At 34.2% G+C, this 21839-nt stretch overlaps 1 protein-coding gene across 1 annotated transcript in view; it reads right to left on the reverse strand.

The window, feature by feature from the left end:
• Positions 1 to 21839, reverse strand: part of LOC149795292 (eukaryotic translation initiation factor 2-alpha kinase 3-like) — a 73580-nt gene that overhangs the window by 29725 nt on the left and 22016 nt on the right. Inside the window, exons 5-11 of the mRNA XM_089965013.1 lie at positions 20319 to 20434; positions 16268 to 16380; positions 14790 to 14934; positions 12299 to 12442; positions 9364 to 9495; positions 6072 to 6207; positions 1751 to 1850 (exon numbers count right to left, since the gene is read on the reverse strand). Coding sequence (XP_089821139.1) covers positions 1751 to 1850; positions 6072 to 6207; positions 9364 to 9495; positions 12299 to 12442; positions 14790 to 14934; positions 16268 to 16380; positions 20319 to 20434 — 886 coding nt within the window. The remainder of the gene's footprint in view (positions 1 to 1750; positions 1851 to 6071; positions 6208 to 9363; positions 9496 to 12298; positions 12443 to 14789; positions 14935 to 16267; positions 16381 to 20318; positions 20435 to 21839) is intronic.

Here is a 21839-nt window from a genome sequence, read left to right on the forward strand (position 1 = left end):
ATGTCAATGTTGCTATAGACATCGGTACTGAAAAAGTGATATACATGCAGGTGAGCAGCAAGGTCTCACGATAGCAAATTACTGTGAATTCATTTATTTTATGGGTACATTTTGGTCAATACATATCACTGTGGGGTTCTTTCATTTTCACAAAATGATTTTGTACACTGAACATTTAAATACATGGTTTGTCCATGCTGGACATTTAAAAACGTGGTTCAAACATTGCTGGACATTTAAATACATGATTACAAGCAGTGTATTTAAATATAATTCCAATTTACTTCCTTTCTGTCAGCATATCAGCATATTTCATCAACAAAACATTCACTTTTAGGTAGATCAAAGTTTTCTTTCATTAGCCTCTTAACTGTGTTAGAATACATAGCCCCCTCTTCTCTAGCCATGGGTCGTTGATTTTTTATATAGTAATACAGGGTAGAGTGTCAGAGAGGGTCACGCCAGTGATCTATATTGTTATGATCATTATTTTAATGTATACAAGACTGGTTAATTCTCTTTAAACCAGGCTATTCTTTTCTTTCTAACATTGCACTTGCATATGGAACATCTTATAGCATTCACTGTTGCTGCTTTCTGTGCATTTCAATCTTTCAAAACCAAAATCCAGTTTTAGTAAGATCCTTTGCTTTACATATGTACCTGACCTTTAATAACAGCTGGTGAAACATTGCTGAAGCAAACTGAAATAATTTCTCAAGACTGGCTTGTAAAGCATGCCATATGCTTTCTTTTGCAAAAGGATGGAATGCAGGAATGACTGATCACTTACAGTTTTAACTTCTTATGGGCGATTTTATTCTGTGGATTGCTCATTTTGGTCATAAATCACAAAGGTGGGTGTGTATGGCTTCTTTGTTATATTTTATAAAACAGTGATTAAAATAAAGCTTCATATAAAATTACCTGGAAAATGAGAACCAAAAGCAGTCTGCAGAATTTACTATTGTGTAAAAAATTGTTATCAGTACCAAGTGACCATTAATATCTAATCAGATTGCACAAAATTTGGTCAATTCATAACAACTGGATCTATTGACCCCTATCTCCCTCTTCTTACTGAAAAATTATTCTAAACAGAACTCTTTTCTCTCAAGTTTTTCAAGAGTTCATACTTAGCAGACACTGGTGGAAATCACACTAAGCCTAACAGACTCACTTAACAAGACTTTGTAAATAAGCCATGACTTTTGAAAGATTCCTATATAAATAATTATAACCTTAACAGATGCCTATCTTTTAATTCCCTTTTCAAGCATTTCGGACTTTTCCATTCATCTAAAATAGTAATCCTACAATACTGTACTTTAAAATGAGAAACCTGAATAATTATCCTCTTATACAGTGATCAGCATACTGAACAGCCTGAAACAGCTACAAAATATGGGGAGAGCACTTTTATACACACTCTAATAAGACTAGAATGTCCCTGTCATTCTGGGGTCAATGAGGCCTGAACGTTTGCTTACACAAACATACTCCGAAGGGTTCATTTTCTAATAAAAATATAATATGACTTAAAACCAAAAATGCACCATCAAGAAAATGACCGAACAAAAATCATACAGGGGATGGATGACCATTGTCATGTGTGACATGACTATACATGTCTTCCCTCCATATCAAAATGGGCCATTTACAGTATGAGACAGCCCTCCTTTAAATATAACATGAAGAATGCATAGTTTATAAAGCAGGTGCAGAATGTCTGCCGGCATTTTAAACTCACCTCATTAAGGTTCTGACCCTGTGGTTGACTATGGGCTAGCTTCATAAGGGCAAAATGGACAACAACGGATGTAATAATGCTGATGGCCAAAACCTCCTTCCTGCAATACAAACATAAAAGATGTCACCATGCTGATGATAAATTAGTGCATTATCCTGGTAAACAAACTGAATTTATTCAACTCAGTTTTGCTTGATTCAAAACACATCCCTATGATACTGAGTTGCATAACCACACAAAACTTTGACTTTCACACTTAAAATTAATTAAAAATCTTTCCTTGAATTTTAGAAATGCTGAAATATGATGCATAAATAATTGGATCATTCAGATTTTAAATAAAGACAATGATCCCTCAAAAATATGGCTTGAGCCTATGTATAATATTATATTTAGCAGAGCCCCACATGCATACAGAAAATTTTAATAAATTAAATTACATATTAAACCAAAGGAATTTTAAGCACTTAGTTGGAAGGTGTCAGCATATTTGATCCTGTCTTAAGCACAGTCCATATTTTGTGGTGTATTTGATCAACATAAAACACGCTAATGGAAATGTTACAAGGGTTTCATATGTATCTGAAATAATAGCATTTGGCTCTTGTAAAAACAGACAGTAAAATAAAGCCATATAATCAATAGCACCCTGAATTAGTCTTGGTCGATTTGCCATTTTTACACATTTTAATAGCTACTACTCAATTCTTGATGCCTAAGACTCTGACTAGCAATCATAAATTTGTGGTCTGTCATATTCACAAAATAGGCCAACAAATTTTCAAAAAATACAATTACTAAAGTTCCAAACCAGGAAGTAAAATACCCAATTAATCAGATTTCATACATATAGTTTCATCTGTTATTTTAAAATGCACTCCAAGAACAAACATTATTCATAGTATTACCTTTTTGTCTGTCTGACTTGCCAACAATTCAACAACAATGAAAAACAAAAGGCCCAAATAGGACTGAGATGATTCATTTTATCTGATGTCTGCATTAAAACCAAATGCACAAGCAATTGGCCAAGAAACCTGATTCATTAAGAACACTTCTGCAGAAACTTCTTCCAATGCTGTTGACTGCACATTATGAAAATAAAATTGTTTCAATGCTTCCCTGCTTTTTATACTTTCATTCCGTATTTGATGGCACAACAAGCCAAACTTGTCAAAAACTGAAAGGCCTCTACACCAGGACGTTTTCTATCAAAGTAAGTCAAACTCGCTTCAATTGTTAGAAAAAAATGTGTGGATATGTTTATTTCTTAATTTTTAGTAATGGCAGATTGGCATCATTTGTAAAAAAATATGAATGGCCTGCAAGCAAGGATGTTTTCTGTCAAAATGTTTAAATTCTTTTAAATGTTTAGAAGTTATTGCCTATTTTTAGTTTTAGTACCAGCAGCCATATTTGATGGAAGACAGGCATCATTTGTACAACCTTAAGAACCTTTCATTCCAAGAGGCTTAATGTCCAATGTGGTCAACTTATGTCAATTTATAATTTTTTAAAAATCATTTAAATGATTTTATATTCTATTAGTAATGGTGGCCATATTAGAAGGCAAATTAGCATTGTTTATAGAAAACTGAAAACCATCTATGCCAAGATGATTTCTTTCAAATTTGATCAAAATCTGTTGAATTGTTTTCAAAAACAAGCCATAAAAGGTTTCTTATTCTGAGTAACAATGACAATAATGGATGGCAAATCAGCACAAATCTGAAAGCTCTTAATGCCAAAATGTTTTCTGTAAAATTTGGTCAAATTCTGCTAACAGTCTGAGATGTTGTTTAAATTTATTTCCTTTTATTTTCAGTAACAACGGCCATATCAGACTGCAGGTCTGCATCACTGGTACAGAAATTGTAAGCCTCAATGCCAGAAAGATGTCAAACTTGGTCTCTTTCAATAATTTAAAATTGTAATGTTTGGAAACAGTGGCAATATCAGATTGCAGGTCTGCATCACTGGTATAAAAAATGTAAGCCTCAGTGCCAGAAAGATGTCAAACTTGGTCAAATTCTGTTCCAATAATTTAAAGATTTTAATGTTTGGAAACAGTGGCCATATCTGATTGCAGGTCTGCATCACTGGTACATAAAATGTAAGCCTCAATGGCAGAATGATGTTAAACTTGGTCTGTTCCAATAATTAAAAATTTTAATGTTTGGAAACAGTGGCAATATTTGATGGCAGATTAGCATTTTTCCAAAACTGAATCTATGCTTTCTCACATTTTTGGTCAAATTCTCTTAAGCATTGTATTTTAGAATTTATTTAAGGTCTCTCTATTTATAGTAATAGTGGCCATATTTGATTGTGGATGGGCATATATGAGCATATTTTAAAAACTTTATGCAAGGATGCTTTCTGACAAATTTGGCCAAATTATGTAAAGCGGTTTTTGATAAAATTTAAAGATTATTTTTTTATTTTAGTAATGACAGCCATACTGGATGACAGATTGGTATCTATTAAATTTTTTTTTAAAGACCTTGGTGCCAGAATGGTCCCCAAAAAGTTTCATATAAGACCAACTAGACATCAAAAGAAACCTTTGGGAGCAATCCGCATGTTCATATGACTTTCTATTCTGACTAGGTAGCCATAACAAGATTCTCAAAGTGACTATGGTGATAGACATACTGGATGTCAGATCAGCAACATTTTCATTTAGGACCAAACTAGATATCATATAAAATACGTGAAAACCCTATGCTTACATGACTATCCATTCTGACCGAATTGCAAGAAGAAGATTGGCACCATTTTCATTTCGGACCAATTAGACATAAGAAGTCTTCTGATCAAACCCATATGTTGATGTGACTGTTCTTTCAGAAGTAGCAATAAAGCAGTTTTCATAATGGTTTCCATGGTGGCCATATTGGACATCAGATCAGCACAATTTTCATTAGATAAAATAGGCATCACATAGGCCATCAGACCAGCACAATTTTCATTAGACAAAGTAGATATCACATAGGCCATCAGATTAGCACTGTTTTCATTAGGACAAAGTAGATATCACATAGGCCATCAGATTAGCACTGTTTTTATTAGGACAAAGTAGACATCACATAGGCCATCAGATTAGCACTGTTTTCATTAGACAAAGTAGACATCACATAGGCCATCAGATTAGCACTGTTTTCATTAGACAAAGTAGACATCACATAGGCCATCAGATTAGCACTGTTTTCATTAGGACAAAGTAGACATCACATAGGCCATCAGATTAGCACTGTTTTCATTAGGACAAAGTAGACATCACATAGGCCATCAGATTAGCACTGTTTTTATTAGGACAAAGTAGACATCACATAGGCCATCAGATTAGCACTGTTTTCATTAGGACAAAGTAGACATCACATAGGCCATCAGATTAGCACTGTTTTTATTAGGACAAAGTAGACATCACATAGGCCATCAGATTAGCACTGTTTTCATTAAGACAAAGTAGGCATCACATAGGCCATCAGATCAGCACAATTTTCATTAGACAAAGTAGACATCACATAGGCCATCAGATCAGCACTGTTTTCATTAGGACAAAGTAGACATCACATAGGCCATCAGTTTAGCACTGTTTTCATTAGGACAAAGTAGATATCACATAGGCCATCAGATCAGCACTGTTTTCATTAGACAAAGTAGACATCACATAGGCCATCAGATTAGCACTGTTTTTATTAGGACAATGTAGGCATCACATAGGTCATAAGATTAGCAGTTTTCTTTCTTTTAGAACCATCTTCGTATCATAAGAAGTCTTTTAGTCAAAACCACAAGCTGATATAACCAACCATTCTGGAAGAGTAGCAATAACAAAACTTTCAAGATTGCTGCTATAGTGGCCATAATGAATGTCTGAGAAGCACCATTTTGACTGAGGACCAACTAGACCTTGGGATGAATGAATGAGTAAAGTTTCATGGCCATCCTACAGTTAATTTAGAGAAGCAGTGATAACAAACATGTGCAAACAAACTTCGGATGACGGACAACAGATGACAGACAACTGGGCAGCCCATAATCTCTTCTGACCTTCGACCAGTAAAGCTAAAATAAAAATGTATTCAGTATGTTGTGTGGACTTGGCCATTATAGACCCAAGTAGACCAGATCATGTCAACAGATAATAAGCCACTTTTTAACAGAGTTGATGCTTGCTTCATGCAGTATTTTGCTCAAGGGCAACATAAAGATAAATCACTTCTAAAAATGCAAATGCAACCATTCAATAATCTCACAAATTCTATTGTGTTCTAAAATGAATATGTACTCTTGAATTCAAGCATATCTTACTTACCACCAGTTCCATAGAGAGACCGGTATGACATCAAACATGGATTCTAAAGTGTCTGCTTCCTTGTTGTCATAAGATTTTATACCTTCCTGCAGATTAAGTGTCAGAACTCTGTCTTGATAAAGGTAGTACCCAGTGTCTGAAATCAAAATGCCATATTTTTTTTTAAGACCATGCAAAATGCAATAATTTGATGACCAATCAGAGTTTATGTCAGAATTTAACTGTCAGGGTTTGTACTGACCATAGGTTGGAAAAAGGATTTAAAATTCTGTAAATTAGATTTCTCTGAGAATATTTACCTAATTATCATATTTTACAAGATTTTAACTCCCTCTACCCCTAAAAATCTAGCCTTCAATAAAAAAAGTCAAACTGTTTGTCTTTCCAATTACTCTGTAGAGGTGAACTAGAACTAAACAGATGCAGAAGTAGAAAACAATTGACATCTCTAGTAATGTAAAATAAAAATCTGGATAGATCGCTGAGATGAAATGTCTATGACTTTCCATGCACATTATAGAATTATTTTTTGGGCTGTACATAAAAAAATGAGTAAAGTTTGAAAAGAATTTTCAGCTGAATCTAAAGTACAAATATCTGCAAAGTTTTGGTATGAATACAAAGTTTTCTACAGAAAGAAACTGAAGGACAACAAATACACCTTGAACAGTACATTCTGTCCCCCTCATGTTTAATGGTACTCTATGTGACGGTTGCACCTGGAGATTATTGACAAATGGGCCCAACTGAAAGGTCAAATATGAAGTACGCAAGTAAAGTTACTACGCAAAAACCATTATTTTCTTATCTAACTTACAAAGACCTTGACCCTTGATCCTTAGACCCCAAATATCTAGGTTTCTTTTTTACTATAAATGCAAGTCATCCACATAGTTTTTAAAATAACTTATTATAGTTACTATGTAAAACCCATTTACCATACAACCTTTTGACCTTAAAGTCAATAGGCTTCTCTTTCTTACCCAAAATGTAAATTATTCACAATCTCTGGTGATGGTATAAGGTTGTGAATTGAAAACTTTGAACAGAAACCATTTTCATTTTCCAGTCATAGTGACAACTTGATCTTCAACCTCACAACTAACGGGCTTTCACATTACTCCAAGTGCAAGCCTTCTACAAATTAAGTTCTAGCCTGTGATGCAGAACTAGAGTTATTGTGCGGAAACCCTTTTCTTTCACTTAGTCAGTGACCTTTAGCATAGACCTTTGACCCAAAAATTGATAGGCTATACCTTTGCTCAATGTCTGGTCCAGGTCTATGATGCATAACTAAAGTTACTGTGCAGAACCAATTTTCTTCAGTCAATCACAGTGAACTTGACCTCTAACCTCTTATCCCAACATAGATAGGGTTATTCCTTACCCTGAGTGTAAGCCATTCACAAAGTTGAGTCCAGGTCTGTGATGTGTAACTTATGTTATTAAGTGGAAACCATTTCTCTTTTTTTCAGTCACAGTGACCCCGCTCTTTGACCTTTTGATGCCAAATTTGACAGGTTTCTTCCTTACCCCAAGTGCAAGCCATCTACAAAGTTTGGTCCAGGTCTGTATTGTATAACTAAGGTTTCATCTATAATTTTTTTAAATTTGGGCACAGTCTGCCCTTAAAATTGAAAAAAGGGAGAAAATTGCGGCATTCTGATGAGGCATCAAAACAATAACTAAAACTAAAAGCAGAACAAGATTAAGTCTCCTTTTTTCACTTGTGTTAAAATGCTACAATGAAATCAATATTCTCTTTTCTTTAGCTCCTATTTAAAAGAATTTGTATACTCTTGCCAAAATTGGATATCCAGGCTGCATTTCCATCAAACAATCACTCATTTGTCCATCTTTAAGTTCTGAAGTGAACTTTGCAGACAAATTAAAGTACAACTAAAATGAAGAAAATGCAGAAACACCTCTGGTACTAACTTTTTCTTGAAATCATAACAAGGAATTGCAGAAACACTTCTTGTACTAGCTTTTTCTTGAAATTATAACAAGGAATTGCAGAAACACCTCTTGTACTAACTTTTTCTTATAACAAGGAATTGCAAATCATGTTTGATGCACCAGATAACAAGGAATCACAAATCAACATACGGTAGAACATTACTTCAATGCACCAGCATTGGTATCATTTGCGTATGTCAATCATTCACATTAATCAACAGTATAGAATAGTACAGATCAAGATATGATGGCATTTTATACGATGCAAGATGTCAACCCTGATAGGTATGATGATCAAGTACCATAACAATCTGTGTGTGTAGCTCTGTTCTGACAGTGAGGCCAAATTGTCAAGAATGTCTCATGCAGCTGGCAGTCCATACTGGCACTGTTACACAGCTTGGTCTCATTGCTTTATCTGTACCACACTTTCAGATGACATTTTCCTTATTAAAGTAAATTCAGGCACAATAATGTGGCCGCATTTTTCAAAATCTGCTGACTGCCATCTCAGCTGTTTGAAGAGCATCTATGGCCAAAGAATGATGAAGTTGCTTAAACCAAGTTTGCATTTTCTTTCACGAAAAGAATATGTCTAATCACATTTAGCCAAATGTGATTAAACATATACATCTGGTTCACGAAACTTAAGCATTATTTCAACTAAATTTGGCATTCCTCGGCTATCATCACTTCTCAACCATATGAAACGGCAATCCACAACAGCATATCTATACATGAGAAAAATGGGTACATCTATATTTTTGGGAGATAAAGCATGAAAATATGTACTCAAGTCTTATTTTTTGCATGATTATGGCTGCACAGATTAAAAACTTATTATAGAAATTTAAAATTTTAGCAGGATTTTCACAACTTCATGTCCTAGATGCAACATTTTTCAACTGATGTTTTTGCCCAGAAACAAATTTTTTCTTTCAGTTACTGTGACCTTGACATTTAACCAGTGGTCTCCAAAACTAATAGGTTTTTCTCCAAATCCATAATACAAGCTATTTGCAAAGACTGGTAACAGTGGATGGCAGATAGACTTGAGTTATGTGTTGAAACTGGAAATGGACAGATGGACTAGGAGACATCGCAACATGAGAGACATCGCAACATGATATGCTTCACTTATGGTGGGTTTATAAATAATAATTCTGATATTTATAGCTTGACGGTATACTAAAATTTAGAAGGTACAAAAGTTACAGATATACTCATACGTATAGACTGGTAAAAGGCAGAAATTATCATGTTAAGATATGAAAAACAGTTCATCTTCAGAATGATAAAAGTGAAGACAAATGGGAATTGTATTTCCACTTACCAAATGGATAGTTATCAGACCAAACTATCATTGCATTTTCATTACTTTCCTCCTCACATGTTTCCTTATCATCGTGCTCTTTGTAGGTGATTTGAGGTCTATCTGCCATCATGTGGGGTGTGCGGAAGGATGCTGTAGAAGTAAAAAACAATTACATTACTTTGGGTACAACATCTGAGCACAATAAGAATGCGACCACAATACTAGTAGAAAGTTACAACACACATAACAGCATTTTTCTTAGGATTTCAGAATTGGAAGTGCCATCAAGCATTCCAATGTTATCTATATTAAATTTTTCAAAAAGTGTGGTGTCCCAAGACAATTTTCAAAAATAATTATGAATCAGGAACCATACCTGTGGGTTCAGAGAGAAATTCTACATAATCTCACTCAGAAACACATATCCAAGCTTTATTATACAATCAACATTAAATGCATATAATGTAGTTCCACCATGGACCCATAACTAAACTTCAACCACTGTAAATGAATTGATCTATCAAATGTGTCCCAAAATGGGTTGAAATAAAAAAAACAAAGCTTAGCACCATTTTAGTTTTATTTCATTTCTAAAACATTATTCCACCTCCCCCCACTGTCGAGACCCATACAAAGTCATATTTTCAATCTTTCCTGCAATACTGTAGATAGATACAGATCGCAGTTCTTGTTATACTGTGGTTCAGTTGATACCAGGGTTCTCATTAATGTGGTCAGCAGGAATGGATCCCAATTATATGCATTATAATGAGTATATACACCGTAAATCACACAAAAAAAAACCATTTAAAATAACTAAATTGCTGGAAAATTTAGCAAGCAAAACTTTATTTTCTATAATTTTATCCATATTAAAATTCTGTCATGAAAATATTATAATATATGTAACAAATGCCCATGAATACCCTGACACATGCTACAGGAAGTCTGTAAGCAGGGTTAGATACTGGTGGGCACTGCTATGACAAACTATGAAACAATAAGTGGAAAGATAAATGGACCCATTCTCTGGATTTGTGAAAATGAAACCTTGCAACTATTGTTTAACTTTAACAACCTGCTGTGGGTTTTGAGATGCATAATTAGCCTGATGCACTCTCTTTCATGTTGCATAGGCAACTAATGGAGGATGGAATTATGATGACAAGGGGTTAGCATTCTGGACTCCTGACTGAAAAGGTGTAGGTTTGAATCCTATTATCAGATCAGCTTTGGTCAGTTACTGTGCTGCAAACTTGGGCAAAGTACTTTAAATTAGTTCTAATACTCCAGCTCTTAATAACCTACTTGTGTTGATGTGCCATAAAATACCAAACCAAACCAAAGTCTACTACAGGGTCAATTCTACAACAGAAAATTTACAGGGAGGGGGAATTCCCATCACCATCTGAAGAAACATGGTAATTTTCTGAAGATAGGAGAGATTTAAGAAGTAATGGAACGGTTCGAAAATATAATGTGTGATTTTCATGCATTTGGTTTAATTTTTCACGTCTTTTTATAAAGTGGTATATAAAGCATTCTAAAACAGATCCTGATACAATTTTACATGAACTGTAGGAAGGGATTTGTGCTGTTTGCAGTTCAATAATCCCCTTGCGTAAGAATGAAGTGACCGGTAAATTCTCCAGGATTTTCAGTTTTTATATGAAAACATAATCCATGAATAAACACCTTACTGTATTTTTCAGCAAATATGTGTCTGATATATAATTTTTAATGAATAAAAATAATACTTAGTAATTTATATTCATTATTGACACAGCAGCTGCAATCAAGTATTATGACCATCATATGTACTAGAGCTGTATGTACCAGTAAAGGCATTATCACTTAATACTGAATGCCCACCATTCTAAACCATCACAAACTATACTTAGTAACTAGATAATCAAAAAAAGCATCTCACTATTCAACTTTAAAAACTCACTAAGTGCTTGATCAAGGCAGCTGATCTAGAAGTCAAGCACTTACATGATTAGGCTTAGATTTGTTAGTATTAATGAATGTTACATGTTTCATCACATTCATGGCAAATCAACAATGAATGATTTTCATGTTCTGTTATCCATTCTTAAGGAAGGGTTGACACAATCTAGGTGAGATTCACGTAGACATGCATCCAGAAGAAACACTGCATGACCACCCTTATTGTATCTTTGTCAACATATTCATAGGATTTGCCAATCATTAACTGACAAATAAATTTCCTTGCCCTCAAGATTCACAGTCCAACTGTCAAAACAGTTTTTATACATGCTTTGTCAGTTCCAATAAAGTTTCTGTGTTCACTATTTACTGTGAATCTCTTTATTTTCTTGTCTTAACTTTCGTGGTTTAGGTATATAAAAAAATTGTCTGTACCAAATTTGTGGATTTGGGAAGAAATATTGTTCAACAGGAGAGTCCATGCCTGTTTGAGTCTTTAAATTTCTGGTTTGCAGAAATAACAAATTTCAGGAAAATTGGTACACCATGAAAAATAGTTAATTTAATGTAATATGCTTAATTCACTAACAGCAAAATAAAGTATTGGTGAACTAGAAATATCTCCTGGAATTACAATGCAATATAAAATGAACTGCTGCTCAAAACATTTGCATGAAACAAATATTTACTGAAATTTAATACCATATTTCTCTAACAAGTCCAGGTGGCATGCCTGATTTTCTTTAATAAACAATCGGAGGTGGCTTATGAACAGGCAAAGCTATTAGTAACTACCGTTCAAAGTTTTGTACAAAGGTGGGATAGATTTATCACTGGATAAATGCAGTAAGAAAACAAAAATCAGGAGAACATTATTCAAGTCAAAAAGCCTTTTCATCATCTGTCAAGGAAAATAAAGTAAATTGTGAACATTTTATATTAAAAATATTCTGAAAATATTATAACAGTTAATAATGCTAAAATAATAATTTATAGTATATACCAGTGTTGAGGTAAGGTTTCCATGCGACACTAGGCACATTTTGGACATTAGAACTGGATGCCCCAGTGGGGTATTGACTGGCCATTGATACTCTCTCCTGCATCTGGGGTGAGGGCTGCACATACAGCTGGCTGTGATGCATTCCTGGCAGAAGAGGAAATATGAAAATCTGATGTTAATAAATCAGTAGCCAAAACTGACTGTGTCTGCCATTACAACAATTCAGTTAAAACTGACCGGAAGGTCATCATTATCTGACAACAGCATTTGCAAGGTCTCGTCAGTAATATAGCTAATATTAACCAAATAGTAAGCAGACATCTATTATCATGACCATTTCCGAAAGAGAGCTACTAAATATAGCCTGATTGCCAATTATCTGTAAATATTTTAAGAAGGCATATATAATATTTTGCTTTATTCAGAGAACCACATGTACACTGTTTATATATACATGTCTAATGTATAGCATGAATTTAGTATCAACACTGTGTACTCAATCGTGAATCTCATCACATACAATGAATCTTCAATACAACAATACAATTAATTCATTAAAAATATGCACAGAGATTTAAAATAATTATACAATAATTTTGTCACATGTCATAGCAGTCTGAATTCAGTGGAAATAAAATAGCACAATCACGTAACAAATGATGATGCACATTTAATTTTCAGTATGTCCCAAGTTGGTATAAATTAGTTGGCATTTTAAACTGCTGTTAGTAGCGTTTGTAAGCATAAACTTTATTCCAGCATAAAGGAAACTTTCACGACACAGTAAACGTGTTCTAGTCATGCTGGAAAATGAAACAATCTATCAGATTTCATTGCTTTTATTTAAGTTTGGTACTGACGTCCTCTGAAGAAAGATTCATTGTTTCTATTGAAGACTGTAGTCGGCTATCTTTGATGAAGGGTGCATGCATTATTGAAGTCACTGCTAAAGGACAGCTTTGGAGAACCAAACAAATGTCTGTTACTTATTGTGGCGGCAACATCAAATAATTGTATTGCATGAATGAGGCTGATTTTTTTCCCATTTGCTTAGGATGTTTTCATAACAATCAGTGCTTCAAACGTAATGTTTTATTTGAAATTTCAGCGAATTATTTTAGAATGGAATTGGCTGTCGTTTGTAGTTCCTGTTCCTGCCTGTTCCATAGCCCAACAAGCAAGATGTTGGGGTTTATTTTGTTCTTGCATTTGGGCTTTTCTTTTTTACGTTTGTGGTAGCGGAGTGATGCTGCATTCCACGCATGCATCAGAAATTTTAAAAAGGGTCAATGGACGATAGAGACACAGGTGTTCTGGTCTGATGATAGAGATTACTACAGAAAATGTGAGCGTTCTGAAGGATTTAATTCTGAGTGAAGAGGAATTTTACTTACCATCCACATAAAAATGTCAGCCTATGTAAATAGATTAATTACTGACGAGCAGCTGAATAGCCAACGAAAGATAGATTATGGGAAAATGCCTTGTCCAGTTGATCTCTGCTACCAGATTTTTTAGCAACAAAAAAAAGCAATATCTCACAACATACAGTACTCTTGCTAGATGTCAACATAAGCTGATTATGATATAACAATGCACTGTTTAGATGGTTTGTCAATATGTACAAAGAATTTGTTTATGTAACAATAGATAAATTTCAGGGCATTTTGTATCAAGTCGGTGGCTTTCTTTCATGGGGCCTCTAAATTTCTCCACTCCAAAACAATGGTTGTATATACAAGTTTAAACAGCTAACAACGTCGCCAATAAAAATAAAAAAATCGACAGATGGTATATCTTGCAGCCATTAAGGAAAAATATTGCAATTTGCGACATTAGTGAACCCCTGCATGATCCCTGACTAAACTTTTTACATGTTAATTTTCATACTTTCAAGACAAAAAAAAACTATTTTTTTAGTGAACGAGAAATATAAATATAACATTTCAGGAGCCACATCATGATCATCTTGTATTATTCATAAGCAATCTCTTCCACAAAATGATATTAAAATTTTTGAAGTTTTTTCTGAAAGATTTTTTTCTTTTCTTGTGTAAGGTCTGTTTAAATATTATTATTTGGTTAAATTTTATGAGGAAATATCTCAACATGATAAGGTCACTCCAGTGAGGTTATAATATCCCTATTGAATGTAGGTACATCTAAAAGAGTTAGCAACCATTGTTCATACTAGAAACTCTTGATCTTCATTGCATTTTCTCTCTCCAGCACAAGTAGAATCCATTTCAGAGACTGATTCAACACAGACAAATGAGAAACCATGACAATAATGATATTCTACACAGGACGTGGGTTTAAGCAGCTATTTTTCTCCAAAGAGGCATGCCAAAATCAAGATGCTTATTCTTAGGAAGGAATATTTCTAGTAGATATGTTTTATTCAAAGGCAAGGTAACAGTGATAATTTGGTGCAGAAAATATGTTCAATTTGTTGAGAATGCACTTTATGCACACCTACATATCTACCTACCCACATAAAGCAGTGGTGGGGTGAACTCTTTTTGATCCTTAGGCTGAAAGTCTGATAGAGCTGGAATGTGACGATTGTCAAACATGTCCACTGCTTGTAGTTCCCCCTGGTGGAGTATCCATGCATTAGCCACTGGAGTTGAGAACTGTCAGAGAATAAAATACAAATTAGCTGGATTTGTATTTATAATTACATGCCAAATATTACGAAAGGATTCTTATGACCATATGCCCACAATCAAGTACATGATTATTATTGACAAGTATTGTGGAGGTAATAAGCATGCACAAGAAGATTTTAATGACACATCAGCACAGTAATGACCTTTAGTGCTGCACTATTGTATAATAATATCTCCTGGAATTTACTACCATTAAATTTTGTAATAGGCTGTGTTTTTCTTCATTGAAAAACTGAACAATTATGCAGTAGTTGTTGTTGTTGTTGTTGTAGGGTTTAATGCCATTTTTCAGCACACAATAGGCTATACATGGTGGCCAGTATTAATGGTGGAGGAAGAACCCAGGAAATCCCCAGAAAGAACCACCAACCCTCGAGAAGCTACAGGCAAGCTTTCTCACATACCCCCATGGGCCGAATCCGAGAGTCAAACCCACGCAGACAGAGGTGAGATGGCAGTGATCCGTAACGGAGAGCGCTTTAGACCACTCGGGGCCCCCCAATTATGCAGTAATTAAAATTAAGGATGGTTACTGGATGTCAGATGGCAACCTCCTTACTCACCCCCTCATAATATAAATTTTGTAAAGAATTTTCCCCATTATATAAAGGTGAAGGTTAAGTGCTATAAACATCTCAGCTGAAATAAATTTCTGGATGGTGCCCCATTTGCCAGGCACCCAGGGGCAATTGCACCCCTCCCAAAACCCTTTTACCCTCCTCATACCACTGCTGTTAAGAATCTTATATAGCACTGATTCTATGATCACTGGGGCAAAATAACGGATGTACTCCTAATGTATCATGATCAAGTAATATATTTAAAAAAGTGCCAAATTTGTAATTTATTTAAATAACCACTGCAGCAATTTTCAGTTGAAAGGTATCAGATGTCCATCATGGTGCAAGAAGAATAATCAGCAATATAATTCATTTTTGTAATATAAAATAAAGTCACAAGTTACTGGTGGTCGATACAATACAATACAGACCAAGTCATCACCTCCATAGAACCACATATACTTGTAAATACACTGATAAATGAAAAGTTAATCACAGTCATTTTGTAAATAATACAATTCATTTGTTTATCAGTTCTAATAATTTACTAATACTCTTGTTCAGAAAGAATAAAAAGAAAAAAATTACAAACTAAAGAAAGAATCTAACAAAATAAAATAAATACTACAAGCTTAATAAAGAAATCTTAATTTCAATTTTTGTAATTCCCTTTGAAAATATAAAAAATGCTTAGAAAGATTGTAAAATCAAATCCATAGGTAGATTTTGACTCTCACCTGCTGCTGCCATCGTATACTATTATCGTCTAAACCCAAACCCACAATGACACCATCAGGGACAAGAATCTTAAGTTTTCCATCAAAGCTGTCAGAGTCAACCCCCTCATCCTCTGTGAATGACAAATCATTAAAAAACAGTAATAATAGGAAAATTCACATCTGTCCTACTAGACACCATATAAAGATAATTATATAAAGGAGAGCTACTTTAAAAGGGAAATGTTTATGAGTCCCTTTTTGTTAATTTTCATATAAACTGGACCCATAAGATATGTTTTACTGCAGAATGGATCCACAGAATGTAATGTCTCAACTGCAGAACTTTTAGAAAATCAATGCTAACAGTATAACTCAAAACGATATCATTGTACAAATATGATGTCACTCATTACCTAAGTGTATTGTGACAAATCACATAGTTGCAACTTCTGTCACTTATTTAAAAATGAAAACTATAAACTTGAACAATTTTAATAACTGCAGCAACAGTCCTGTGGAAAAAAAATTGACAAGTCAACAAAAAGTACGAAACATTGGAAAATGCTGAATGATTTATTAACTGCTTTAAATTGGCAATAGAGCTTTCTATTAACTGTGTCATATGAAAATATATGCTCAACAGCTTAACACTTACATATCATGACCATGAATCCATGGTCCAATTTTTAAATAATTATTCAGTGCTATAACGGCCAAGAAACACCTGGCAACACGACCTTGAGGCAGACATCACTAAGATGGATAACACCTGGATTCAGCTTAAGGGTATGGCCCAGGACAGAAGCCGCTGGTGATCTTTTGTGGGCGGCCTATACCCCGACAGGGGTGACGGGCAAAATTGATATATTGATTATTTAATGAACATTTAGTGACTGGCACTTTTATGCATTTAATTTTTATATGTAATGATTTGGGGATAGAGATTCAGCTAAGAATAGTACAAGGAAATGAATACTAACAAAATTGTTTAAGTAGCTTTGGGTTGCCTAAACCGACATGTATGCAAAAATTTAAATTTTTCAGAAAGTTTAATACTTCAACATTTTACAAGATGTCATACTTAAGACAGAATCTTAATATTCATTACTATAATAAATATCATTGGCAACATAAAGGGATACATATGTCTCGCCATCTGCTGATGCAGGTCAGACAAAATTTAAATACGTGGTAATGCATCCCACAGGTTTAAAACCTGGCAATTATTCACTGAAAGGATGGCAGGTACTAAATGTGTGCAATTATTCACTGAAAGGATGGCAGGTACTAAATGTGTGCAATTATTCACTGAAAGGATGGCAAGTACTAAATGTGTGCAATTATTCACTGAAAGGATGGCAGGTACTAAATGTGTGCATTTATTCACTGAAAGGATGGCAGGTACTAAATGTGTGCAATTATTCACTGAAAGGATGGCAGGTACTAAATGTGTGCAATTATTCACTGAAAGGATGGCAGGTACTAAATGTGTGCATTTATTCACTGAAAGGATGGCAGGTACTAAATGTGTGCATTTATTCACTGAAAGGATGGCAGGTACTAAATGTGTGCAATTATTCACTGAAAGGATGGCAGGTACTAAATGTGTGCAATTATTCACTGAAAGGATGGCAGGTACTAAATGTGTGCATTTAACAACCTTAATATGCAGGGACAGAAAAATCCATTGCCCAGCTGCCAGAGACAACCAAAGTTTAGCAACCTAGTGTCTCGGAATCACGGCTTGGTTGAGCAAAGTAGCTTTTGGTGGGTGTTTTATCATGCATCTGTTACCAGGATGCAAAATCAGTTAAACTGACTGCCCACAGGTCTGTTTGAATTTAATTCCTGCAAAGTCGTAATGTAGAAATAAAACTGGATACCTTCTCTGTCAAGTTAGCCATACCTAATAATCCCATTTAAGTTGACATCTAGCAGTTCCGGATTGGCTAATACCAGATGTTCGGCTGACTATATGGGACAATTAAGATACTGTCAAACAACAACTGCTCAAGGAAAACATACCAGGAACATATTATTACTCAAAATAATCGCATTTCTCTGTGGCCATCATTGTTAGATCAAGACATTGTGCTGTCTTTGGGTGACCTATTCTGAGATTTTACACAAAAATCAACTATGAATACATATGTTTACCATTTGTTTCTAAGTGTGCATACCTTAATAACTTGTCAATGAGCTGATCTCAGAACAAAAAAGCATGACAGTTGTTACACCATCTTTTTGTTGACTATTCCTGCCTCAGATGATGTGGATTCTCAACCTCAAGAATTAGGTCACTGACAGTTTTTGAAACATGATTCTTGGTATTAGCATCAAAACCAGAACCACCAGAGCATCGTATGTGGCTCAAGAACCTTGTTCTTCTGACTTGCCAAGTGACACCCATTGTTAGATTTTGTAGGATTGTAGTGGTTTTCCAATCCCCCCACATCATACAGTACACCTTCAAATGGCAATTACTTATTCATATTTCTATGCAAATACACAAGAATCATTGAGATTCAATCTCTTTTATTAATCTGTCTATGTTTTTAGTGAAAACATGGGAGATAATGTAAGAAATAAATAACCTCAGAATCAATCTGGTACATTGCATGATACATGCATATGCAGTACAATATGGTATATTTTGATCATTATAACCAGTAAACATTATATCCAAATTCAACTTTTAGTTTTCAGAATATTTATGTTCTCAATGAAGTCGATAATGTTAGATATATATGTAGAAAACAAGTTATACTAGTAAGATTACTGTCAGATACGCAATGGTAAGACAATTTTCAAACATCATTTGTATAAAGATGTATCATGATAACAATGAAAAACCAGTCATTTTTACCATCCAATGACTGTCAACTTATGAAAAGTTCTCTGTTCAATAAAAACTAGCAAATTAGTCCTTTGTTTCTTTGAATGAAAATAACTTAATCAATGGTCATCTTTTTTTTAAAATTAATCTGAGATTTCTATGTTGATATGTTTTTCAATGACATGCAGGTACTCAAAGAATATCAGGTGTCTCCTCACTAAACCATGCATTAATAAAACTGTTTGCAACACAGTCTGTGGGAACATCATGCTGTGCACGATAAATCATATTAATTTTGGATAACATATTAATTTCATATTCAATTTTCATGATCACTCAGCTTCAATTCCTCATATTGTTTGTAGCTTTGTGTCTAAAGAGACATTTGTTTGTCTGAAATAAATTTTCCGCCATTTTCACAGCAGCCAGAATTAAAAATCAACACAAGTAAAATATACTTCAACCTGTATTCAATTAGTCAACATAAAGGTATAGAAAGACAGCTAAACAATATTTCTAAATTACTTAGTAAAACAACTAAACAAAAAAATCATTTCTTTTTCATGTTTTGCACTGAACCAGCAACTGGTGATTCTAAATTATGGATTATGAATGATATGTGATTATCAAGCCTTTGTTACCTGGCAAATATGTTAAACCTTTATTATTTACAGATTATGACAGACATGTGATTATTGTGCTTTCATTTTTAACCCTTTCTTCTTTAAGTGTCAGCCACTATTTATCTGAGCTAATTTTTCTCCATCAAGCCACACAAATCAAACTCAACAACAGATCAGACATTGCAACAAATACACATCAATTAGGAATTGGATAGGGAAATTGAACTCAACCATTCTAACAAAGAAACTATTGTATATAAGAACCTAATCAACAATCCTTACTCTGTGTGTGTGTGTGTGTTTACTTACTAACCTATTCTAATATTTGTATTTCATGTCCTTATTAATGCAAAATTTGATTTTGAATTGGACAGCCCTGCCCAATTATTGTCAAACACACCATTAATTGCATGCAGCAGTCTGTTCACACTGTGCTTGCACCACTGAAAAAAATTCTACTGTGAAAGAATTATAAGGTAAACAAAAACCTTTCCTGTGTAACTTCAAATGATGAAAGAGAAATACGAGTTCTGACATTAGAGATGGGTATATCCCAATACCAACTGATCCTTACTACTTAGCTTTCAACATATAACTTACAGCAAATTACCTGAAGATGGGCAGGTTACAATGGAAATGTCCTCATCTTCTGCCATCTTTGTTGTAATAACTTGTCTTTGACCTTTGATAAATGATGCTTGATGCTGACCTACACTGAAGTTCCATCTATGATAGAAACAAAAACACTAATGAAATAATTTTAACTTAACTTCACATACCTATTGTTATATGGAACTAGCTGATGACCTACAGATAAAAACTTTATAAGTGCATAATATAAAAATCCATCTAATAATCACATAGTCTCTTTCGAAGAACTTCTGGTTTTGTTATTTAATACACTCAACAACAATTTTATGTTTAGTGGCACTGCTAGGCCAACAAGTTGTTATATGCCATAATGGCAATGGTAGACCAACAAGTTATTATGCCAAAATGGCAATACTAGACCAAGTTGGCTGCATATCCCATAATGGCAAGGTTTGACCAACAGGTTATATAGACCATAATGGCAATGCTACACAAACAAATTATATATACCATAATGACAATGCTACACCAGCAAGTTATATATACCATAATAGCAATGCTTCACCAAAAAGTTATATTATATATACCATAATGGCAATGTTTCCCAACAAGGTGGCACTCTACAGTTTCGTATTTTCCATAGGGTTAGGATTTTAAAGAAAAAGAATTTCCCCGGCTTTCCTCACTGGTTATACTGGCTATTTAAAAAAGACCTTGTATATCTTAGGTATAATTAAAAGAACCTTTAATTCCCTTTATTTTGGTGTATGATTGATGGGTGTACTATGGGTTATAGAGTATACAGCTTGGCCTTACTTCAAATGTGCACCTTTCAAAAAAGTGCTAGCTCTACTTGGTCATCCTGAACTTAAAGAGGTATACTGTATAAAATAGAGCTGATAACTTTTTTTACATTTTATATATTTGGTAATTCATTCCGTGCACTTTCAGAAGCTGGCATTGTCTAGTCTGGCAAAATTTATTTTCCCTATTTTAATAGCTGCTATGTATAGTGTACTTTAGACTAATTCAGGCTGATTTTTTAACACAAGGAAGCAGTCATTTTAGTTAGCAGTGTGCTTAAATCATGTAAAATTTCCAAAGTACAATATCCAAAGAAATATCATCCACATTACATTACTGTAGCATATAGGTATCCCAACATTCTCTCCAATGTGCATGTTTTAAATGTGAACTACTTCACCTTACATACGTCACTCTCTCTAAAGTACATATTAATTGGTAAGCGCCCCCAAGTTATATATACCATAAAGGCAATGATACACCAACAAGTTATATATACCATAATGGCAATGTTTCACCAAGTTATAATTACCATAATGGCAATGCTTCAGCAACAAGTTATATATATACCATAATAGCAATGCTTCACCAACAAGTTCTATATACCATAATGGCAATGCTTCCCAACAGGTTATATATACCATAATGGCAATGATACAACAACAAGTTATATATACCATAATGGCAATGCTACACCAATAAGTAATATATACCATAATGGCAATGCTTCACCAAC

This window comes from Sinohyriopsis cumingii, chromosome 7, assembly GCF_028554795.1.
Source record: "Sinohyriopsis cumingii isolate HCF-2022 chromosome 7, ASM2855479v2, whole genome shotgun sequence".
Taxonomy (NCBI): Eukaryota; Metazoa; Mollusca; class Bivalvia; order Unionida; family Unionidae; genus Sinohyriopsis; species Sinohyriopsis cumingii.